Genomic DNA, 26,141 nt, shown 5'->3' on the forward strand with positions numbered 1-26,141 from the left:
GGATAAATGGTGTTTGTTCATATATAGTGTCCGTATTTTGTATACTTGTGATTTTTGAGCATTCGTTTTTGTTTGCACATGACAGAACACACTGAGATCTATTGGTGAAATAAATACACTATCACTTTAATTTTCATATTACGACAGGGGGGTCAAACTATTATTCTGATGGCTGCAATTTCTCCCTGTACTGCAAGTTTGAGAACTCCTGTTTAAGAATATTTTTACACCCTTGTTGGAAAGAGCTGTGACTAATTTTTACCACCAACATTTCAAGAACTCGGGTCAGTCTTTTAATATTCCTTTTGTCTCTTCTCCTCCCAAGAACTTTGGGTCCTCCCCTCCCATGTCTCTCTGGCACAATCAGCCTTTCCCCGCTACGCCGGACAGCTAGACAAATGATTTTGTCACTCCGGTGCAGAGCGGGGTAATTTTTCGGTGAGTGCGGCGCTTCAGAAAAGACTCCCTGCATTGAAATTAGAGGTTGTCAAATGCTACACGTCTCTGCTGATAGCCTAGCACGGCCCCTTATGTTAATGTGGCATTTCAGCAAGAGGAAATAGAAATGGAAGGCGGAGGGAAGGAGGTATTTTTGCACTTTTCGTTCTTTATTAAGAACCATTTTGGGATGCTCCCGTCCGGGGTCAATTTTACCGATTACTTTCTTGCCGCAGTCGGGTTTGCAAATCTTTCGGAGCGGTTTCATTCAGGAAGAAGCAATGCAACGGCAGCGCAGAGTGAACATATGTCCCATCGTGTGCACAGTGGCGATCAATCATAGGGGCCACCGAAAATAGCTTTGTCATTTTCGCCACTCTGCACTCGGCTCTTTTATGGAAAGGCTTGTCGTAAATCTGTTCAACAAGGACGTACATAATATTGCAAATCCTCCTTGGACCGCCATCAAATTGCATACCTTTGCATTGTTTCCTTGTTGTACATTATATACTGTTAAGAGTATAATTGACCCACCGTTTTATCTTAGCATTATTTTGCCATGGCATAGGCCTGCAGACCACTGAAAACGGGCCCACGACCCACTTTTTGGTCCCGACCCACCAGTTGAGAAACTTTGCTCTAAAAATACGTTCATGCAACTAAAAAAAGAAACACGATCCAAATATATGCACTGTATTTTCAGCACTAAAAGGCACACCGGAGCTTAAAATATCGGAGTCTTTAAAAAAAAAACAAGTGGGTCAAAAAACTACATTTCCTGTTGACTACAAAACCTGCCAAGTGATGGCTCCGTGCCACTACATGGTAGAGTTTCTATATAAATGCCAATGATTAAATTTAAGAAATTATCCCCAAAATGTCCAGGATAATTTTGTAATTTTGTTGTGTTTAGTGAAGTCGTAACATTATTTACCTTTGTGAGTAGCTACTTTCTTTTTTCAATGTAACTGTAATTTCTTGTGAACTAAATAACTAATGTGTCCACAACATGAAGAAATGTGCCATTGATTCTTTACGCTCCAAGCCTTTACCGATCAAATATGTTTTGGATCAATTATTTAACACTATCACATTGATTGAGTAGTCAGATAAGAATTGATTAAACAACACTTCCACTTAAAAAAAAAAAAAAAAAAAAACTCACGCCACAGTGACTTTGACTGTGTACGGCTTTAAAGGAGCGTGGCATGCACAATAACTTTTTTACTACCAATACCAATAACCAATTAAATCCATGCATTCATGTACAAACATACAGCTTTGCGACAAAAAATAATCTAGAACATAAAATGTATTCCAATGAGGAATGTAATTCTTGGGTCATATTTTTCTTTTGGCCTGATAACTGTGATGCCGTATTTTCAGGGTTCGCACAGGTGCTTCAAGTCCTTAAAAATGTTTAAATTTTAAATTGCCGTGAGGATTAAAAAAGATCTTGAATTTTGGATGAAGTGCCTGTGAATGCTTGTAATTGTTGCAATGTTTTTCAACAAGTCTGCTTAAACATTATGCCGACACTGCTCTGTGTTCGCTTCGCTTTTCCACTGCATTTTTTCTTCCCGCGTGATTAACTGCAGCTGACCTTAGTTGTATGGCATTGTCCTATAAAGCCTCATCGCCCCCTATTGGTCGTGCCTAAGAGGTACATGCTCCACCTAAACAAGGCAATACGAAATGTGTAGTAGGGCAAGGATTATCTATCAATTATAGACATTTGTTATGGGCCATGCATAAAAATAAGGTGGCGTTTCCTAGTGGAAGTTTGTAATGAGAAAAACCTTCTGCATCTTAATATGCGATCTACGTATTACTGTCACTTTACCCATCACCTATTTGGGGAAAGATTTTATCTCAAAAACAAATATATTTGCGGTTTTACTCAAGTTCTAAAGATCACATGTCTTGATAATTGCACAAGATAACAAGATACACCGATGTAAATTGCAGATATATTTATGGATCTGATTCACACTGGGTTTTCTTTTAATGTACAGGAGAAATCGGAAAATTGGCTTTGAAGGTCTTAAAGTGCTTGAATTTAGACATGGAAAAGGTGTGCAAACCCTGTATTTTGCTTTTATCAGTCATAACTATCAGCCTGTAAACCTAAAAATGAGGCTAGTTAATGTGAATTTTGATTCAAATTGTTTTATAACAAACCCGTGTAATACTTTCGTCCCTGCACAAGAGGAATGAAATTAATCCCTTCCATGTATGACTCAATTACAACTATAAAACTGGAATGAAACTAAACCACTTATCCAGTGATATAACTAATCGCTAGTGCATTTGCGTGCATTATGTGTTCTCTTACATATGAAAAAATTAATCGTTCAAAGCTTAATGGAAAACTTCTTTACTGGCAGTACAATAATACGTATTTTTTGAAATACTTTGAAACAATGTATAAATGATGGTTGAGTAGTGATTTCATACAGGGAGGGGCCCTGTCACAGGAAACAAATACGTCCCTAAGGTTTTGTCTCCTAAAACTCCAAGCCAGATGTTCACGCCCATCAATCGAAGCAGGAATTCCCCATAAAGTAACTCACTGGGTGATTCCATTAGTTTTCAGCGGATATTTAGCTATATCTATCATTCTAATGGCTTTCTAGATCAGTTTTTCTCATTCTTTTTTGATCCAAGGCACGTTTTTTTTCTTACACAAAAACATGAGGCTTAACGTCTGTCGAAAATGTTAAAACATTAATTGCCGGCACCGGTTTCATGTTTTTTTAAAAGACTTAAATGTTCCTGTTTCCCAAGTTGATGGTATAAAGTTTTTTAAATCATTTGTGGTCACCGTGGCTCATGAAGTAATAGAGGATATTCATTTCGGTGAATAGTTTTGCCGTGATTTGACGTTGTACTGTATTTTTTGCCTGTTTTTCTTGTTTTGCAAAATCAATGTTTTTTTTTTTTAAAAAATGAGCAAATTACAGTGTATCCAGGCTGTTCACTTTTGACTGTCTCTGCTTCACTTTTTCCATCGTGCATTGTTTTCTGCATTCCTATAGGCTAAACAGTGAGTCAGCTTCATTTTACATCATCCATCCATTACCTGCACTGCTTATCCTCAGTAGGGTTGCGGGGGTGCTGGAGCCCATCCCAGCCATCCTCTGGCAGTGGGCAGGGGACACCCTGAACTGGTAGCCAGCAAGTCGCAAGGCACACATGGATAGACGATTCGCTCGCTCATTCACATCCAGGGAGAATTTGGACCGGCCAATTAACCTGACATGCATGTTTTTGGAATGTGGGAGGAAACCGGAGTGCCCGGGGGAAACCCAAGCAAGCACGGGGAGAACATGCAAACTCCACACAGGAGGTTCGATTTTATCACCTCAGAACTGTGCCCACACGTGCTAACCACTGCCCCGCCGTGCTGCCCTTGATTTTACATTAATGATTAAAATTTTTATTGGACAATGCCGTATTTGTAAAAGACCTTATTATACAATAATTTTTCGGTCGTATTAGGCAAAGCCATCCAGTGGTCAAATATTACACACTGTTTTATAGGATGAGAGTTTATTTTGACTATGTACTTTCTACATAATTGTTAATATCCGCCAATAATGTTGCTGTTCTTTTATATCCACGATCTTTAAGGCAGATCTTTTGTTATTTACATTTCATAAAAATAAAGTGCTCACGGGGAGGGCTTTTAGGACAGGTTGAAATTTCTTATCTGAGGTTGGTGTGCTCTCCTGTTCTCCTTGCAAGTTCAAAATCTATTATTGTTTCTCTCCTTATTTTGAATTTATACTGTTTATAAACTTTCCAATAGGCAACACATTGTCTTTTCAATTTTGTGTGCTTGTTTAGGAAGGAAATTGCCCTGCAAACTAAACTATTTCTGAGCCCATTAGTTTTTCTTTTAAGGGACCTGTAGCTTTTTCCATAGAACATCAAGTCAAAGAGGTAGTGGATAGGGAGAGAGGAGTCCTCAATAACGCTGCTAGCAATGTCCTCCAGACTAGGATGAGAGCACTGCTGATTTTTGGGCACACTATTTGAAAAACTCAGTTGTAGACAGTCCCCCTGTGCATGGTACAATTAGAAACATCTGACCGACCTGCCTAATGAGTTCCAGGCAAGGTTAAGACCTGGAGGCCACCCTTAGGTACTTTAAGCTCCAGTATCTATCGCCGAGTGTCATGTTCCCCTGCTGGTTTTCTAATATAACCGTCCCAAGGTCATTTCAGTTCAAGTATATGTGAAATCTTCTATGTATGGTTTAGCCCCAAACGACTTCTAGGGTGGCAAAGCAAGCATGTGACCGGAAATGTGGGTCACTCAGTGATGGGTGTCGCCCCTCCACCCCACCTCTCAACCCCGCAGATTACTATTGGACTCCATGGCCTTTTTAGCCTGCCATTACGCAGCAGGCTTGTCTCTTGTGTTCGGCTGCTGCTCTGAATAATTGCAAGTCGTCAAAATCAAGTCAACTCAGGGTATTCCCTTGTCAAACTGTTTTTTTTTTGTTTCAACAAGCTTCACCCTAAGCCCAAAATAAATCCGTAAGACTCGTGAAATGGCTACACATTATTCTCTCACCTGACCAGTATTTTTGTGTGTTTTTCTTCTTCTTTATAGAAATCAACAGAGTGCGCAAGCACATGTACAGCGACACAGTCAATGGCCTTGTGGAAAGACATCCCTTGGAGCTACCCGAGCCAATGGGACCTGTGGTCTACCTGCAGGAAAAACTGTTTGTGCCTGTCAAAGCGTACCCAGACGTGAGTACAGACTTTTTACTTTTTTCGTTACGCGGTTTGTCAATGTAATGTTAAAGGTGGGCAGACATAATTGCAAAAATCTTCCGATTTTTTTAGAAGCAGGAGTCACTTAATGCTTGTCATTGCAGTTTTTTTACTGCAGCTTGAAAATGTTAGAAGTAAGAAAAGGCCTGTTTCAATTACAGTCCGGACGGCAATCCAAACCCTCAAAAATATGAATAAAAGTTTAATCGAGTGCACCTAAGCCATGCACGTTTTCAAAGAATGAACTAACTGAGGCTGAGATCACGACCTGAAGCCAGGGGATGGAGGCAGAGAGTAACAAAATTTCAAATTCCGAACAGTACCTTTAAGACTAGCGTATACTTTTTTCATTTATGATATTTTAAAATTAGAAGTACCTACTACCTACTGTCCAGGTTTTATTTAAAATTGATCAACTAATAAAACAAACTAAACTTGCATGGATTTACATTTGTCATTATTGCAAAGATTCTAAAATAGCGACTGTGTTAAAAAATTTGCCTTAGTATTTACTGTTAATGAAACTGACATTAGCCAGAAAATAATTTAGCAGTAACTTCTCAAGTGGTGAGAAAAGGTAGCAACCATCTAGCACATTTCTTTGTAAACGAGAAACAATTGATGTTAGTTGACTATTTATCGGAAGTCGCAACTGACTTAATTATTTTTCATGGCCACCACGGTCTTGCCTCTTATATTTTTATCTTCATATTTAACTCGGTCAGTTAAGATAAGCTAATCCAGTTGTGGTAATTACCATTATTCGTGAGACGAGAAGTAAACCACTTTTTAATTGAAATGGCTAAGAGTCTATATTCTTGTCAAAATCAACTAGGTACTGTACATATTATCATTAAAATTATAAAAATATGGCACAATGGCAACAAATTGGGAGAAAAAGCATGTAAAAGACTGTTTTGAATATAATTTGATGAAATGAACAGTGTTTTACAACTTTGGGTGGGCAATATCGCTAAAATATTATTTCATGGTTTTTAAAAACCAAACCTTTTGCAACAATGGCATTTCTGACCCTTTTCCTCATGTTGTCCCAAAATAAAAAAAAAAGACATGCTTGAATATATATCTGATTTCTCAACATGGTTTAATTCAATTACTCATCTACATATCTTATCTTTTTAATTCATACTAGTTTAACATTCAGCATTGAAGCAAAGAGGCTGGCATTAGAGGCTTAATGGGCATGCCCACAATGCTGAGATCAGAGTTAGTAGTTGAGGTCAGTGAAACTTGCTGTTAAATTATTTAGCATTAACTGCTAAAGTGATGCTAAAGCTAGCCACCATCAAGGTGCTATTTGCTGTTCAAAAATTATCTAAAGATCTTTCAATGTTTTTCAATTTATTGTCTTCCTTCACAATCTAATTTTGATTTATCGGCCATCCCTATCGGATGAGGACAGTTGGTGGTTTGCACGTCGACTGTCGCTGATCAGGAATCTCCACAGTGCATATCCATCACATTTTGGTTACGGGCACGAAAAGTTGGTGCCAGGCTTTTCTTTGTAATCCGCCAGGAAATGAATAAACGCAGAGGAGGTGCAGAAGGATGATGAGCATTGAGGAGGAAAGTGCATGACCTCAGCCAGGCACGGCAAGCATTCTCCTCCTGAGAGTTGATAAGGGCGTGCATAGCTGAGGATCGGTTGACTTAGCTGAGGTTTAGTCCCGCCCATGAGCCTTTCACAACACGCGCTTAAGAAATTTAAAGGTCGTTCATGCCAGAAGTTATTCCCGCAGGAAACTTTGCAATATTAAAGTTATTTCAAACTCAAGTCCCAGGCAGGAACACATTTCCTGATCTGAAAAATATTACCTCCCAAATCCATGATCCTATTTGAACCGTGACGTTTGATTTGTTCAGAAACTCCAATTTCTTCGCAGCTTGGCTTACTTTAAGTCACAGGTATGTGATTATTTATTTGGGAACCGATCCTTTGTTATTTGATGGAAATCCCACCTGCTCCCAGGCCTAAAAAAATATTCTTTTGGTGCTATTTGAGGACGAAGCAACAATGTGAATGTTAAGGTAGAAGTTTCATTTATTTAGGACTTAAAATAAACACCAAAGCACAAAAAATGTATGATATTTAGATCTTTTACTGAGATTTAAAAAAAATGATTTATTTACAGAATAATCTGTATTGGATAATGTAAAGAAACGGAGCAAAGAAGTTTACCGGTATCTTCAGAATTCGGGAAAAAACCCCATCAAAGCTCGACCACCCCTGCTGTACAATCTTGATACACTAACTAGATCTAAATGAACAAAACATGAAAGTAGGAAGTCACGGGATATAATGGAATACCAAATGAGTCTACCTGATCAAAACACACAAGAGGACTCAGGGAACATGCTCACGCGAGAAACTACATAAAACTACTTAATGTTGTGACACGACCAACTCTAACAGAACAAAACTTGAAAGGAGAGGACATAAGGAGCATCCCCACACGTGCCATAAAATGTATTGCTGGTACACTACCTAGCTTTAACTGGACAAAAACATGAAAACTAATAACGCTGGCTTTGTCAGGACACACTAACCACCTATAATTGAACAAAAGTACGAAAGAAAGACTACGTCGAATTTGTTGGGACGCTAACTAGCTCAAACCAAACAAAACCTGTAATGAATAAAACATTAAATCTATTGGAACACAAACCCTAAATGAACATAACATTAAAGGAATCAAACACAGATTATGTTTAGACGCTAATTAGCCTTGACTTATACAACATAAAAGTAGACACCACTGGACATATACCCAAACTTTGATATAACAATAATGCAAGTGCCATTTTTGGCGAGACCATAAACCAACAAATTTACCAGACGACAGGCAGGATGTCTGAGTATTCAGTGTCATTGTGTCCCTGGGGAAATTCAGTACAGAGAAAAATAATAATTTCCTAAAACACAGAACAGGACAGGAATGGATCAGGAAATTCAAATACGTGTTGATTGTCTTTTCTCTCAGAACAACTATACTTTCTTTCCTTTGCTTTTCTGCACAGCACATTCAGTCAGCGTTGTGTTTACAATCTGCCAGGACAGCTACTAAATTAATTAGCCTCCCCGCCTCCCTCCTAGTGGCTGAGATGATTCAGTGATGACCTTAGCAGACATGCACATTTATTCAAATGGACAGACTACACAGCAGAGACGGCACACGTATCGCTCGGATACTTTGTCGACGTCATTTTTACTTCGCACGTGCACGTCCCCAAGAAAAAATGAAATGCCACAAAGCTAGGTTATAAATGGGCGCGGTGATTGCAACCAGGGGAAATCAGCAGTAATGGAATTATGGGCTCTATTCTTGGAGAATATACCTTCGTGGTCATTTTTTTCAGCCAGCGTCTCTTTTAATCAAGGTGAAACTGAGAGGCAAGAAACAGTGGGGATAATTCCAGAAAATTCTTATCTCAATTCACCATCTGGTGTGTACGTAAGGTAACAAAAATGATGATTGGGGCCTGAAACGGAGAATGTTTTTTTTCCACTTCTCAAATTTCCAGTGGATTCACCAGATTTCCCATCCTCCTGTTTGGGAGGATACACATAAGGGAACGGTGATGCAATTTGATGTTTCTTACTCCTTGTATGTCTGTGGTTTTTCAATCCTCAGGGCGAGAGCCATTTGAGTCCAGCATCTTTTCGTGGTCCATTGCGTATGCAAAAAAAAAAAAAACATGCTCTAAAATGCTAAAGCAAGTGTGTCACTTCCTATATTTAGGTATGATCTTATAACTTCTTCATTTATTTAGTCATGGTTTTATAACTTCTTCATTACAGTAATCCCTCGCTACAATCTGATTTATTTTTTACTATTTCGATACATCACAGATTTGCATTGAGCATTGTATTCTGGCTAAACAGTCTCCCTGCTTAATATTATTTGATGGTGCATTATTTATTTGTTTAAAAACAAAACTTTATATAGTACCGTAAATTCCGGACTATAAGCCGCTACTTTTTTCCCAAACGTTCAACCCTGCGGCTTATTCAGTGATGCGGCCAATTTATGTAATTTCTCTAACGGCCGCCAGCGGCGCTCGAGTACAAAAGGTAAGATTTATACCGCTGGAATATATGCGCCGAGGAAGACTGCAACTTCTTAGCTTGTTCACAAATTAAAATAGCGTAAAAATACCCTCATCATGCAAATAGCAAAAAGAAAGGCACATGACGCAGATTTCAAGCTAAAATAAATCGAGCAATCTGATAAAGAAGGAAACAGAGCTATTGCACGTAAACTTTACTTTGCGAGCGTGTTGCTAGCGTGTTTTGGAATATGTTTGTGTTACTTTTGTGATTGTGTTACATGTTTTAATGTGGGTGCATGCGGCTTATATACTGGTGCGGCTTGTGTAAGTACAAAAGTGGTTATGCTCTTAAAAATGTGGTGGGTGCTGCTTATAATCAGGTGCGCTCTATAGTCCAGGATTTTCGGTAGTTTTAAAACAGAAAGTCGTCTTGAAAGATACAAATAAACGTGTGATTGCTACACCATTGCACTAGGAGTAATAAGAATTCTACTGTATACGACACTTGAAAATTGCCCTCTCCACGCTCACATGATAATATTTGTACATAATTTAAATGACCGAGGATTTCTGTTTGCGTCTAGTCACGTACTTCTCATCTGCCCGGTGTAAAAAGCCACACTGAGCTCGATGGAGCGTTGCCGTGGCGACCGCCTCTTGACTGACAGCCCAGTCACAGGCTATCTGATAGCGTCCACCTTCAATTAAATGCTATCTGCCGCTCGCGAGCGTACACACGGGCTAGCCGGATGACGGATCGCAACGTCATTTGTGTTGACCTTCAGGCATCTGATAGGACGGCCGTCTTGAAATACGCCGACCGTTTATTCCCTTTGTGCGTGTATTAGCTGTCGCTTGGGATCGAGGGCGGATGGCGGCGGGTTCAAAACACTTACGTGCGGAATATGCCGGCATTTGCTCCTCCGAAGATACGGGTCACAATTTAAAAACAAGGCGTTCATCCAAATAGTGAAAACGTATTCCTCGATTGGTTGGCCATATCTTAAGAATGATATCATGCCCCTAAAAGCTTTGAAATATAAGGCCACAAATAGAGTAACGGGGGATTTGTTTTTATAACGATTCGATTTCTTTCTACACGAAAAAGGGTTCTAGTGTCACAATTACAGTGAACATTAGTCCTGCATTTTTGGAGGGAAAATATGCAAAATAAATTACTGAAATTCTTGTTTTAGTGGTAGATAATTTTGCTTATCTATCATTTTTTAAAATGTATATTACATATTTTAAAATGCTGACTTGTTTCGGACTGAAAATTTGAGCTGGAGTATTTACTAAAGTAAGAATAATAATGCATAAAATGAACAAAATTATCTGTGATGACCGGACCGTCCATCATTTTGTTCAATATTATTTTAACTTACGAATAATTTCTGGATTTATAAGAGTATTTAAAATGAGTCCAATGATATGAAATAGAAGACCTTGGATCATTTAGGTAATTTCAAATACTATTTCTTTCTTTCCAATTACTATTTCTTTATTTACAAATATTTTAGATAAATGATAATACCTAAATTGAGCAGAAATATCTCAAATGCCAGACTGTATGTAATTTTGCTCATTTTAAGTATTTTTCCTTATTTACAAATAATTTAAAGTAGAATCGGTGTACCTAAAAAAAGAGCGAAATGATCCTAAAAAGCAGAAAATAGATATATTGCCACATTGAGTGTTCTTACTCAATTAAAAAATGCCTGTAAATTAAGAAAAAATATATTTTAAATGGGCAAAAAGATCTCAAATGGCAGATCATACACCACCACCAGTTTTGGTGGGTAAAAAGAGTAAAATGATCTGACATGGCAGAATGTAGTAACATTTTGTCCATTTTGAGTATTTAATAAATTAGGAAAATTAATACTTGAAATTAGCAAAACGATATTAAATGAGACTCTTATTCTTTTGCATCAATTTAAGTATTGCGTTTCTAAAATTCTGAATATTTATTTGTTAACCTGAAATAGGAACATTTTTTTCGAAATGAGAGAATTGAGATATTTTTGGTTGTATTTATGTAATCATAATTGCAAAAAAAGCAGCGTTATTTTAAGAAGACTGGATATTTCATTGCAGCTGCAAAATTACTTGGCCCCATCCCAGTTAAGAGAAAGTCATTAAGCCTGCTCCCATGGGGGGTGTCATCACTTATCAAACTGGCTCCTGGTATCCTTTTGACCTCCCTTAAGTTATTACCAGGCCTCCAAATGTGCTCTCCCTTTTACCTGCTGCAGAATTTCCATCGTTGGCTCTTGGCAGTTGTGCAGCAGTGAGAGAAGATAACAATCCCGATAAATTAAGTCACACTATGATCAGGGGAGGGTTTTATTTGTTGTTGGTCTGTAATCACCTAAACGAGATCAGTGGAATTAATAATATAACTTGAACACGTATGTGTAACTGTTATGTTGAGGTTTGAAAAAATTGGGAGTTTTGATTGAATCATGTTTTTAGTGTTAGCTTATCTTAAAGCATCCAGGCTGTTATTTACCCCTAATAGTATAAAAAATAAATCATTCATTTCAATAAATTACTGTTGATTCAAAAAAATGAGCAACAACAAATTTACTGTTTCATTTTAGGTTCAGCAATTTGTAATTGTAATGCACAACTCAGGACACGGTTTGAAGACGCTGACATGTTTGGACGCCATTTTACTCATACGAAACACCGAATGACCATTAGGTTACTTGTCCCTGTGATTCTTTTAGCACTTAACAGCCACTTCCCTACAAAAGCAATAGTCATAGTTGCTGTCAGTTTGTCATCTTGCACTTTTTTCCCACAGTTTTCTTTTCTAGCCACTCATGTTGGCCACTTGCCTGTAGGCAATGACTTGCAGCTAGCCGTCATTGTTAGCTGCTCTGTTCTGATAAAGCTTGTTTTTGTACGGTGTCACGCTAGCTGCTAAGGGTAGCCTCTTACACCAGCTCTGACGTACTCAAGCTATTGGCCCTTTCAGTCAATCCGGGACTATACAGTTCACCCAGTCTTTTGTTGTTGCTATCGAGGATTAATAGCAGCTCTTTTGTCTTGTTGATGGTTTAATGCATCCTTGCTCATGCAAGAAAAAAATAAAAATGGGCTTTCGGGCTTCCATAGTGTGTCCTTTTAAGCTGCATCCCTCGGCTTCATTTTAGGCTACAAGCAGCTTCTTGTGGGGGATTTTTAAACACTCACTTTTAAAGGTGAACAGCTGATGAGCTAAAGAATATTTGACTTACAAGAAAGGGTTCAACATTCGTTCTTTAGCTTGATTTCATTTGTTTTTTTTCACTCATAAATTAAATATTAGTTTGGCAAATTCTGCAAATTTTATTTCCTCCCCAACTTGACCTGATGTCAATCTTAAACACTTTTGATTCCTTCCTTCCTTAGTTTTTACTATGCCTGCAACCTTGCAATAAATCCAAACAGAATTATCAAAGGAGGCCACGGATTAGGTGCTAAATGCTGGATGTGCTAAAAAGAGAGCTTTGAAGTCTACAGAGCTTTCAGGCAGAAATGCCACCGCTGGAATGGAAGCGGAATTCACCTTCAGCCTTCGGTGCTGCAGTTTTTTTTTTTTTTTTCCTTGTCTTGTGAATGGTCCTCGCTGACTTGTTACAATGTGAATAAAAGATCAATGTGCGAGTGGTGTCGGACAGCCAGCAGGTGGCGTTTGAGCTTCTGTGCTGGGAGTGACCGGGTGACTCCAGGTACTGATCCTCACTTGCTGCAGGCAAGAATAGAATAGGGAAGAGAAAAGGGAGAAACGTACTGAGAAGAGATTCTTTTGAATTATTGGTCATCGGTTTGAAGTTAAAAATGGCTAGAAAGTGGTAATATAGTTTGTTTAATGAACTACTCTGAAGGATATTAGTTGGCCTTGTAAAATGTCTACAAAATAATTTAGCTATTTTTTTTTCTACCAATTGCTGGTAATCTCCTTTACTTTGAGATCAATACAGATATCAGTTAGCTTTTTTTTTTGTTTGAACTAAAAGCTATATTTGATTTTATTTTTAATTCATAAACGGAAACAAAATCCAATTATGCGTCTTTATATTTGTGTACAACATTGATGTCAAACTCTGTTTGGCTCTAGGTCCGGATCTAGCTTTCTGTTCTCAGGTGGGGTGTGTCAGTAAGGAAATGTCAACTCCAAAATTTTAGCTTTGATTTTAAGTATTAAGCTTTGTCATTCAGCCTCCATTACTAACTTACACTACATACAGGGAGTGCAGAATTATTAGGCAAGTTGTATTTTTGAGGATTAATTTTATTATTGAACAACAACCATGTTCTTAATGAACCCAAAAGTCTCATTAATATCAAAGCTGAATATTTTGGAAGTTGGAGTGGGGCTTTTTTAGTTTTAGCTATTTTAGGAGGATATCTGTGTGTGCAGGTGACTATTACTGTGCATAATTATTAGGCAACTTAACAAAAAACAAATGTATACCCATTTCAATTATTTATTTTCATCAGGGAAGCCAATATAACAGCTCAACATTCACAAATATACATTTCTGACATTCAAAAACAAAACAAAAACAAATCAGTGACCAATATAGCCACCTTTCTTTGCAAGGACACTCAAAAGCCTGCCATCCATGGATTCTGTCAGTGCTTTGATCTGTTCACGATCAACATTGCGTGCAGCAGCAACCACAGCCTCCCAGACACTGTTCAGAGAGGTGTACTGTTTTCCCTCCTTGTAAATCTCACATTTGATGAGGGACCACAGGTTCTCTATGGGGTTCAGATCAGGTGAACAAGGAGGCCATGTCATTAGTTTTTCTTCTTTTAGACCCTTTCTTGCCAGCCACGCTGTGGAGTACTTGGATGCGTGTGATGGAGCGTTGTCCTGCATGAAAATCATGTTTTTCTTGAAGGATGCGGACTTCTTCCTGTACCACTGCTTGAAGAAGGTGTCTTCCAGAAACTGGCAGTAGGACTGGGAGTTGAGCTTGAGTCCATCCTCAACCCGAAAAGGCCCCACAAGCTCATCTTTGATGATACCAGCCCATACCAGTACCCCACCTCCACCTTGCTGGCGTCTGAGGCGGACTGGAGCTCTCTGCCCTTTACCGATCCAGCCACGGGCCCATCCATCTGGCCCATCAAGACTCACTCTCATTTCATCAGTCCATAAAACCTTAGAAAAATCCGTCTTGAGATTTTTCTTGGCCCAGTCTTGACGTTTCAGCTTGTGTGTCTTGTTCAGTGGTGGTCGTTTTTCAGCCTTTCTTACCTTGGCCATGTCTCTGAGTATTGCACACCTTGTGCTTTTGGGCACTCCAGTGATGTTGCAGCTCTGAAATATGGCAAAACTGGTGGCAAGTGGCATCTTGGCAGCTGTACGCTTGACTTTTCTCAGTTCACGGGCAGTTATTTTGCGCCTTGGTTTTTCTACACGCTTCTTGCGACCCTGTTGACTATTTTGAATGTAACGCTTGATTGTTCGATGATCACGCTTCAGAAGCTTGGCAATTTTAAGAGTGCTGCATCCCTCTGCAAGATATCTCACTATTTTTGACTTTTCAGAGCCTGTCAAGTCCCTCTTCTGACCCATTTTGCCAAAGGAAAGGAAGTTGCCTAATAATTATGCACACCTGATATAGGGTGTTGATGTCATTAGACCACACCCCTTCTCATTACAGAGATGCACATCACCTGATATGCTTAATTGGTAGTAGGCTTTCGAGCCTATACAGCTTGGAGTAAGACAACATGCATAAAGAGGATGATGTGGTCAAAATACTCATTTGCCTAATAATTCTGCACTCCCTGTATAGTCACGGATGGCGAGGTATCTTTTCTAAACACAACATTAACATACCTGCCAACAACACCACTTAACGTGTTTAAAAATACCTAAACGTTTTTTTTTTGTTTTTTTTTTTTAAATCTACCAATTTTTAAAACGTAAACAACAAAATTTTGACCTGAGACTAGTATTATAGTCTATGGCTGCTTTATTTTAAAGCAAGACTAAGTCCTTATTCATCCAACGATAATTGAAGATTTGTTTTGGTAAATGTTTGCCGCTTCCAGATTAAATAAGCACAGGTTATTTATTGATTGATTTTTTTGAATATTATGGAGAAGGATTGTTTCGCACGCAAAAATAGAATGCACAATAAAATATACCGCTTTTTAATTACAAAAAGCTGGTATGAACGCATTTATTTACAAAAAATGGGGACAAGATGTTTGGCATTGAATGCGTGAACTGCTTTAATTTAACAAATGAGTGAATACAGTTTTACACCTGAACAAACTCACCACACCATTCAAACTCAACACTGCCTTCAGGAGGTCGGAGAGAGCATTTGGTTTGCATTTATTTATTGAGAAAAAAAAAACGACTTTTGAAAGAAATTACCTAGAGACTAGCGAACCATATGTTTGGCATGCCTGGTTTACAATAGCAGTTCAGAGGAACTAGCGCTTAACTAGATCAATTGATCAGTATGTTATTAGTTCCTCAGTAATAACTATGATGAAATATAACTGTATTAGCACCATAACACCGACATATAGATATTGTAGAAAGTGCATATGCGTATGGGTGTATTAGTAATGATAAAATGTGTCACTTCTAAACATTATGCAAGTGCTCCAGTACTGAATGTCACACATGCCCTGACTAAAAAATACTCTTTCTCATCAAGTGGCATTATCTTAGGTGTACACATTAGTAGGTACAATAAATCACAAGAAATATACAAATGCTGATTCAGTGACATCAGGCAGACGTTTGGCCAATTACAGCTGTTGAGGTTACTTATAGCAGCACATGAGAGAAATTGAAATGTAAACACTATGCTTTGTTTATGTATAGTACAGAAATGTAATTATTTTTTAATTAAGTCACTTGCAAAAATGGCCACCCGAGCAATGCTATTAACAATCCAGAGACTATCTGACCGAGAATCTTTCATTTCTTTGGATTACGATTTTAGTTAATCTCTTCAGGTTCAAATACCGCCCAACCCTAATCACAACAGAATTAATTAAAACGATTAGCATTTTTACTCCCTTTGCAAGTTAGAATGGAGGTGTAGACTATTTTTTTACTCTCATTGTCATTTTCGCACCCGTTTTGTAGAGCCATATATCCACTCAAATATTCTAAAAACAATGAAAATGGTGGTATAGATATCCAATTGATTGATGGCATAATCGGTAGAATACCTCACTGTAAAACAAAGCCTAATTCAGACATCAGACGGACAGGAAGCGAGACGGCATTGTCTGGACTAAGTGTCGATTCCACCTTGCTCTGATCCATTGACGAAGCCTCCCTCATTTCCATAAGCTCACAAGACCCGCTAATATGTCATTGGTATTCTCTGTGCAACCCCTTTAAGCCCTCCGCCTGATCTCATTTCCTGTCCCCACAGCGCTACAAACAAACGCAACAATTGTCCCGCTTCGTCGTTTGTGGAAGCACTATTGTTTCACGGCACGCCGGCGTGACAATCGGCTCGGGGTGCCTGCAAGAGTTCAAGCCGCATTGTGGTTTCATATACAAACACACCGAGGCTCCTGTATAGATATGCACACAACATAACCCGCCTGTGGTGTCGCGATAACCGGGTTCCCCCCCTCCTTCCAAAAAGTCCCTTTAATGTCATTGTAAGCCCTCGTCCTGAAGGGGGCTTTGTATGCTGCGGTTTGTTTGTTTGACACACTCAAAAATACACACTATATCCAGCGGGGCACTTTTTGCATGTTTGCATGTTTTGGAAAACCAGCAAAAACTTTCAAGTTGTGAAAGCGAGAATAGGGGCAGCTTTAGTCCGATAAGATCCAAGTACTGAAACCTGAAAATTATACTACTAAGTTCATGCATTTTAAAAATGTCAGCAGTTCTTTAAAAATATTTTAATGTGTATTAAACATACTTTCTTATTGTTTTTATTACAAAAGTTGACTGCATGTGACTATTGGTAAAAACAATTTTCTTGTCTGAAAATAATATCCATTCTGAAATATGATTTTCAATATTTGGCATCTCTGGGTTGGTTTAAAAAATCTAAGTAAATTGACATAAATCAAGAACATTTCTTCCCCGGACGTAGCCTGCTAAAAGGAAGGAAGGGAGACGACTCAAAGTACAAAGCCCAAATAAATTAACTACTTATCTAAATCACAAGCCACAATATGGACATATGACGTGTTTATAATACTATAAACTGGAAACACTCCGAGAGATTCATGTTCCAAACCTCGCCGTAACAGCCAAAGAGCAATTTAATATTTTATTACGGCGGCTCCTCTGACAGTCTCCATTCTATGAGGACAAGGATATGTTGACGACAATTGTACTTGACGGAAAGCCCGTCGCTCACATTAACATATTCATCACAAATTAAAGCCCAGACAAATAGAGTGAAAAGGTTAAGTAGTGGACAGCGTGCAAGCACAAGGGTAAAAAAAAAACACTAATACGTATCTCGGTACGTCACAACCTGTTACAAAAAAGACTGAAACACAAAGGACAAATCCTCTTCTGAATCGATTTTGTTTGACCAGACGGGCGTTGTTTTTTTTCTTAATAGAAAGTGGCCAGACTGATAAATGGACAAACCCCTTAAATGACAAGTCGAGACGTCTGACTACAAATTTAAGCATACTCTGCATCAATCCTTGTCACGGACTAAATCGTAATGCTTTTTCCATAAATTATGACTCTTCGACTAAAAGCATTTATCCTTTGCATTTAAAAGGGTGCTTTTTACTTCGAAGCAATCAATAGACACTGGAGCGATCATTGCCACACATTCTACACGCTCCCTCTTGTAGAAATATAATGGGCACAGCTGTTTGATTCATACTTATTTCGACATAAATCAGGGTCTTCTTGTACAGCGATACTTTGTTACTCCATCACAATGCGCTCGGAATGGGTTTTCTACAGCGAATTATTCAAGTAGTAATATCATCCCCCATACAAAATAATTGTAAGGTACTCCACCGTAATCTTTTTGGGATGTTTGAACACCAAATTTTTTCAGTCTTGAAACGTTTTTCCCATTGGAAGTAGTGTTGATACATATCCACAATTTGAATATGCTTATTTAGGGTGGTGATGGCCCTGGGGTATGAGCCTGTTCAATTTTCCAATGAATTTTGATTAAGAAAATGTGCAATGGCATGGCTATCAAAGTCAAATCTTTGAATTATTAGCTAGTCTTCTACTGCTTTGTTTTAAAAGCAGTGGTCAGCAACCACTGGGCGATGGCAGCATTGCCTTATAATTATTATCACTATTACTTGCTTAAACTGTATTTAGTAGTTCATACACCATATTTTCTACCCCACGAAATGTGCATGTGTTGTACCGAGAGTTTGGGGGAGTATATCTCCATACTTGAGCAATGATTGATAAGTCGAAAAGTATCGCTGACCACGTTAGCTAAGTATTGGATACAACTGGAATTGATCCCGGATTTTGGTGGTGAGAATGCCAACTACGAACTACTAGACCACACATATTGTAGATGAAATGGGAAAAGGCATTTAGTGCGATCTCATCACACCCTTTTTACTCACAGTGCCACGCTGTACAAGGTTGTACTTGAGAGTTATGGGAAATATTTCAGTCAAAGCAACTTTGTATTTGAGTAAAATAGTGTGAATGCCTTTCCCATGTCATCTAGATCCCTAATAGGATAATGATTTCACTGTGGGTTTAGCCTTATTATTATTATTGTTGTTGTTGTTATTAATATTATTGTTATTACTAATACTAAAGTGCTGGCCTGTGAAAATGTAGTCCAGGAGTCTGCAACGTGATGCCCGGACCTGTTCTGTCCTGGTCTTTGTGATTTTTCTCGTAAAAAAGTTTTTTTAGAGGTTGACTGAGTCTAACCCTTACTTTTAATAATTAACCTGGTAATAACATACTAAAGTGTTATTTTAGATATGCATGTCAAACTGGGTGCCCTTTGCGTTAATTAAAAACAAAAAGTAGCTCTTAGCTTGAAATGGACCTCTGTTTTAGTCAGACATTAAACCGGTTTGTGGTACAGAAAAGGTTGCGGATCACAGTTTGAAGGGACTTGTAGCATTTGCCAGAGAGCAGCAAGTGGTGGCCGGGCCAAAAGGAGTCCTTAATCATGCCGCTATAGCGCTAGGTGGCACAGTTGGTTACTTTCTGGGCTGTGTTGAAGAGACTCTGTCAGGTTTACCTGTCTGCAGCCCTGCACCCAGAATACCACATCATGATGCCACATCCCCAGTACAACAAAGTCACATTTGCATTCGTAATTTTGCATTTGTGTGTCGGTCATGGTAAGATCACCTCTCGGGATTGTTCCTTGCACCACGGCAGGGTGTGTCATCTCTCGAAGTTCCCGACTGTCCCCTGTCCTTGTGTTTGTTTACACGGCGCTTTAAATGTGTAATCCCCGTGTAATTAAACGTGACTACATTGATGGCCCACTCGTACTCCGTAGAGGCGCCTGTGCAGCCGAGTGAGTAAGCGCATGCGACTTGTGTTTTACGAATTTAATGCGCCCGTGTCAAGGCTCATCGCGGTAGCTCGAGAGACGAACGGCGTCGTCTTTGTCGCCATTGTGCGCACACCAAAAGCAATATTGTCATGTGTGTATCACAACGGCGAGTTTTAATCTTATCTCGACGCTCGGCTGCCTGCGCTCTCCGCTTCTTTCTTTTGCGTTTTAATTTTGGGAACCAACCCAGTTGGATTATTGCACCACGTTTTCCTTTTATCCCATCGGAAGGCCGTTCCAAGTGGAGGGGATTACCTCCGTTTATCCCTTTTCCTTTTAGTACAAAGTCACAAAGCAATTCAAAAAACAAAAGGAGCTCTCGATAAGACATTTTATTTGCACGCAGGCTCACCTAACCTCCGAACCTGTCTTCTGAAGCTACAATCCCAGCGCTGTCTTTTTGTCAAATGCTCTCTTAGAAAATGTCAGCTTTTACACCCAGTTCAATCGGAATGGGGGCAATGTAGCTGTTGAATGTTGGCTGAGCTAGGGGAATTCTATGATGCCTGTACCTACCCCACATTCGTTGGTCGATATTTTTTAGTCCTCGGTTCCCGGCTGGAATCCGTTTCTACAGAAATTGTTACACAAATTTGAGTGGTGAACACTCGCTAAGTCTGAATATTTTATATAATTCTAATATTCATTTATATGAAATCAGTTAAACTTTTGCACACTTGTTGCATTACATATTATTATTCATATTTCCCAAGGATAAATACATACTTTTCAGAATTACAGCCTCCCATTACCAGACTTTACATTCAAACCAATCATAACTGTGTTCTGTTTTCTGGGCGCCGATTGTAAGAAGCGGAATAAATCGTTTTAAAAACGAGTGACAAATGATTGTATGCCGTATATTCACGAATATAGGGCGCACCGTGTGAAAAGGTGCAGTCTCCGTAGCTGGTTCTATTTCAGAATTCAACACTACTGTAGGCACACCCGCATGATAAGACATTCCCCCCGCTCATACAAGATGCAAATGCTCAGTGTTTTACTGTTCCCCCAAAAATCAGATAAGACGTTTTGAGTAACAATTGCGCTGCAAGGGGGAACATTTTCATGCAAGATGGGGGTTGGTTCATTTTTCGTCACAACACACCCAAGCATACAAGTGTGTGGATTTTAAAATACAGCGGTAGTGGTTTATTTAACTATTGATTACAAAGTAAAACACACGGATTTTCAGCTTTCTCCAACTTGCGAACTGTCGATTTATTAACCGTCAATTCTTTTGCGGTGGCTGCTTGGTTTTCATGTTCGTCAGCGTAGCGTAGGAATCCACACACAACAGCCGCCGAAAACACAAAGCATTCAATGGAGCGAATGTAAGGTTTTGTAAATAACTCTCTTCAACTTATGGTGCCACAATACCTTTCAAATTTTTGGATACGCTACGGCGTTAGCATCCGTTACCTCCGCTAACAATGCATTGCATGTGACTTCACGCAGCTTTTTCCGTGATGGCAATCAAAAGTCACAGTAGGAAATGTGTTTTATTTATTTATCCATGATTGTATCGATCTATTATTACTCAACACTAGTTGTTTTAATATATAGCTAGATTTACCTCAAGTGTCTCAATATCCTACTCTTTAGTCAAATCATTTTGCTTATTTTGTTTTCTCTGTCTCTCTTTTGTTCCCAGTATAACTTTGTGGGTAGGATCCTTGGCCCGCGGGGACTCACGGCCAAACAGTTGGAAGCAGAAACGGGATGTAAAATCATGGTGCGAGGCAAGAGCTCCATGAGGGACAAAAAGAAGGTAAGCACGTACGGTGTACTTTACCCCTCATCATTTTTTCATGGCATCTGAAACGACAGAAGAGGGAGAAGATAAAGTTTTGATCTTGCATTAATTATTGTGCCGCGCGGGCCTTTGAGGTCAGGATTCCGTGAGGTATGACGCAATGGTTTCATGGTCGCACTCTCTCACGAAAGCATCCCGGTTGCCGGCCGGAAACTCGGAACCCGGATGCCCGATGGCTTTATGCCGACGTGGAATGTTTGCGAAAAGGAGAGGCAAGTAGTAGTAAAGAAAGAAAGCAAGCGAGCAGACGGCCAAAGCCAGGGGCGGCCTCTATTTCTGGAGCCACTGAACTGAGGTTAGGCATAAAAGGCTCGTGCCATGTGTGTTTGTGCTCTGACATTGCAGAGCTGGACATGATGCTTGTTTTGGGTTTGATGATCTACAATGTGGCCATGCAAGATGTCGCATTTATGCATTGTTTTAGTCACTACCATATAGAATTGCATGTTCCCTGATGATAACTGATATATTTCGGCTTATGGAGACCGATACCAATAAATGATAGATTTTATTATTTTTTAACTGCACAATATACTTAAAAATTAGTGTTGTAGACTATAATGTTTGACGTGATCCATTGCTCGATCGATCGATCGATTAATACCTACTTTGTTTTTCAGCGATAACTGATGAGAAGATTGTTATGAGCGCCACAACATTAACATCGATATTGCAGAAAGAGTTCATTATGTGAAAATACGTCACTTCTAAACGATTTACAAGTTTTCCATTACTGAAAGGTGGGATGCATTGCTCGGGGGCTCTCTAAAAAGTTGAAAGCAGATATTTTATTTCAAGCATGTGTTAACAATTCCCAATTGAGTTCAAAGAGCTCTTATGCTTTTTTTCCCACAGTGCCCATCTGCTTTTAACTTACTTTTAGCACAGCTGTTAGGGGTGTAACCCATTAGGTAGGATAAAATGCTGGAGAGTGATGTCATGCCCCCGCATTTTTTTTTGTTAGTGTAGCATGAAAATTGTGAAAGTAAGAAAAAGCCTGTTTTAAGTACAGTCCAAACACCAACCCAAACCCCAAGTAAGATGTAAAAAGTTTCTTTTTTTAGTTGTGCACAAGAGTATCAATAATAAATACAAATAAATGCACACATGCTAATACTTAGATAGCGAAACTACATACGGGAACGTGTATCGTTTGTCCAATTACAGCTATAGTGGTCTCTCATTGCGGCAGTCGTGAAACAAATATATGACTGCGATCATTGGCTTAAGTGGAAAAAAAAAACAGCCTTCGCTTTGTTTATGTCTAGTACCAAAAGTTATACATTGTGTGGCATTGAGACAATTGTCCAATTGTCTGTCCACCAATGGAATGCTAAATGCTATTCAGACAATCTAACAATCCTTTTGATCATTGGTGTTTTGGTTCTGAGAATATATCAATTAGATAAGGGCTCCACTACTGAATGGGATACATGCCTTGGCTAAGAAAAATAGACAACTCATTCCTATAAAATAGCAAACAGCTGTCTATCTTGATTAAAACCGAATTTACGCCTGATAGAAACTGGGAAAATAAACACTTTAAAAAAACCTTAATTTAATCACAAACGTTCAGATGCCTGTAAAATCACAACATCCCAAGTCATGCATTTGATAAAGACTGAGCTCTGTTTCCTTGAGCACATTATGTAGGGGTAGAGAAAAGACACGTCCAAGATGTGGTACTACTTTTATTGAAAATCAATATATGTTGTAATAAAGAACATACATGCGTAGAATCGTTTTAATCAGAGGTTCGATTCCCGGCTCCTCCGTGTTATATGTGAAGTGTCCTTGGGCAAGACACTGAATCCCTAATGCCCCCAATAAGCAGGTAGGCGCCTTGCATGGCCGACTTCCTATTGGTGTGTGTGTGAGTGTGTGTGTGAACGGGTAGGTCTTCATTGACTTGAAAAGCGCTATAATAATGCAGACCATTTATCATTTTACCATTTACTATCGGGTCTTTTATTTCTGACATCATATTTGGCTGATGTTGGTTCTCTAACTGTTGGCCTGATTATTATGTTGCATTCCCACAAATAAACACAAATAGGATGAGCTTGCCAACTTAAAAATCTGCCAAATATTTAGTTTTTGGGGGGTTTGAAAAGCACCCTCCTAATTCAGTCATTTATTTGCCACAATTGAATGCTCTAACAATACCTTACTGAAAATACTGTAGAGTCAACATCCATTCATTTGGTTATTTGTGATGAGAAATCTCTCCTCGGGGATTAGTAAACGGCCTGCTCCGATCCTAGACTTCTCTACCATCTTATCTGTCTTTGTTCAAGTCACTAGCTGTCAGCTAAGGATGCTTTATTGTATTACATTTACATAAGCAACTGTATTTTATCCCTTTTTATCGTGGGAATGCAACGTATCCGCACATACAAAGTCCACGGCTCTTCCTGAGACAAACATTTCATGCTTGGAGACGACGAGCACATTTCAGGCTGAGTCATAATATTCTAAGCTTGCGGCAAACCTTTTTTTTTTTTTGGTTCGTTCCCCTGTTCTTTTTTTTTTATGGAAACCCCCCTATTCTTATTTTAATTTGGCTCTGTGCTCATTTCCCTCAGAGTGTGTTCATTAGAGGAGGAGACAATAAGGGCACTCTGCTCTCTCGTCACAATTAGATCCACAAGTAGTTGAGAGCTGCAAACGCGTACACAATTCCCATTGCACGCCACATTCCTGGATTCGGATATAATTACACAAAATTCTCATTGCCCTTTGCCATCTTAGTTTACGCTGTAACTGTTCAGATTTTAGAGGAAAATTAATGTAGATCAAGAATACTACCCCAAAAATAACTGCACAATTTTCTGCTCCGTTTTCACACTGTAAAAGCCATAAGAGTTAGTGTGTTTAATGTTTGATTTGGTCTCATTTAATTTATGATATATATACTGTATACACGGTGCCAACAAAGACTGCAACTCTTAAGATTGCTACGTCAGTTCATAGCAATTTACGGAATACAGTATAATTTTTCTATGGAAAATACGAAAATCGAGAGAGGAAAAATTGAGCATTGCTCATTTTTTACAATGTCGATTGTTTTTTCGTTATTTATGGTACATTACTGCCATTGGCTGGACATTTGCAGTATTAGCAGGTTTGCTGTTTCGTTTCTTTTTATCTAAGAACCGCTTTCGATTTAAAGATGGAGCTCTTAAATTCTTCTATAAAAAATTGTAAATCTGAAAAGTCTAATTCTACATTCTGAAATATGATTTTCAATGTCTGGCATTTGTATTATTAGCTTATTGGCGTAATTATTTGTAAAAAACATATAGTATTGTCAAGTATATGTTGTCTTCCAGTGCTCAGCAGAGGAGAAATACCAATATTATTAATGCATATCGTAAAAACGAAATTTACTTGAAAACTAATTTTTGCTCAAAAATTATTTTTAAACAATATTGGCTACCAAAAATAATGCACAATTTCTAGAAACTGATGACAACCATATACAGGGATCAGAATTTTCCGCGGATCCGCGGATTTCCGCTGTTTTTGAACCCCAAAGGCATTCCGACTTTTTCACTTTTTCTCTTGCGTAGCAAACAAATTCAAAATCCGACTGTCTCACTCTTTCCTTTATTGCTCTGGCGCACCCTGGCGGCCGTTAGAAAAATTGGCCGCATTGTTGCTCAAGCTGCAGGGACTGAACTGCATTTGAACTTATCTTGCAGTATTTACAAAAAAATCAGTTATGTGGGCAAATTATTTTAATCTTCTAAAAATGTTACTTAAATGATAAATATAAGCATGGTTTTGGACAAGTAAATTGCCTAAAACCCAGGAGCTTGGGGGGGGGGGGGGGGGGGTAATTATTAAATTAAACTGACATCAACTGCACCGTTATCTTTTGCATTGCTTTTTGTAATTGTTTTATCATTATATAATCACGTTCGTATTGTTAGATCCCATTGTAGCTGTGCTGTGTAGAATTACTAATTACGAGGTAGTGCTTTTTTCTTGCCATGTCACCAACCAGGCATGGTGTACTAGCTTGAAAAGTGGTGGTAGAATATTGCCAGAACAAGCTGTGATTAGTCAAAAACTTGCTGTTCTCCATTTGTATTTACTAAAACTTTTTCATTTAAATCTCAAACACTGTATTGAATGACTGAATTAATGAACGGTATTTATTTGGATTATAAAATAGTACTGTAAAACGAAATTGGAGTACTCCTCCTTTCAGTACAAGAAGCGATGTAGAGAGCAGCCCCGTGATAAGTAAAATACAACAGTCGCAGATGTAGCGTTTTCCCAAGTACTTGTAGCTCCATGTCAATCTTTCCATGGGTAATGGATGTGGCGTTGGTGAGATGCAGTCTGGGCAGGTGGCTTGTGTAAGTTGTTACGTTAGAGCCCCGCTTTTGCGTCCTCTCCCGATGCCACCTCATCTTACTCGGACCTGATAACAATCCACAGAGCACCCAGTGTTGATCAGCATTTTTTCCGCTCTTTTGATTTTCGTCAGAG

The 26,141-nt window shown here is 38.8% G+C and overlaps 1 protein-coding gene across 5 annotated transcripts in view; it reads left to right on the forward strand.

The window, feature by feature from the left end:
- Positions 1-26,141, forward strand: part of qkia (QKI, KH domain containing, RNA binding a) — a 109,704-nt gene that overhangs the window by 25,409 nt on the left and 58,154 nt on the right. For all 5 annotated transcript variants that reach the window (XM_088353832.1, XM_088353833.1, XM_088353835.1 and 2 more), the window contains exons 2-3: positions 5,059-5,201; positions 21,480-21,596. In XM_088353832.1, coding sequence (XP_088209958.1) covers positions 5,059-5,201; positions 21,480-21,596 — 260 coding nt within the window. The remainder of the gene's footprint in view (positions 1-5,058; positions 5,202-21,479; positions 21,597-26,141) is intronic.

The sequence above is a fragment of the Urocampus carinirostris genome, chromosome 15 (genome assembly GCF_059441175.1).
Source record: "Urocampus carinirostris isolate Australia breed hairy pipefish chromosome 15, RoL_Ucar_1.0, whole genome shotgun sequence".
Classification (NCBI taxonomy): domain Eukaryota; kingdom Metazoa; phylum Chordata; class Actinopteri; order Syngnathiformes; family Syngnathidae; genus Urocampus; species Urocampus carinirostris.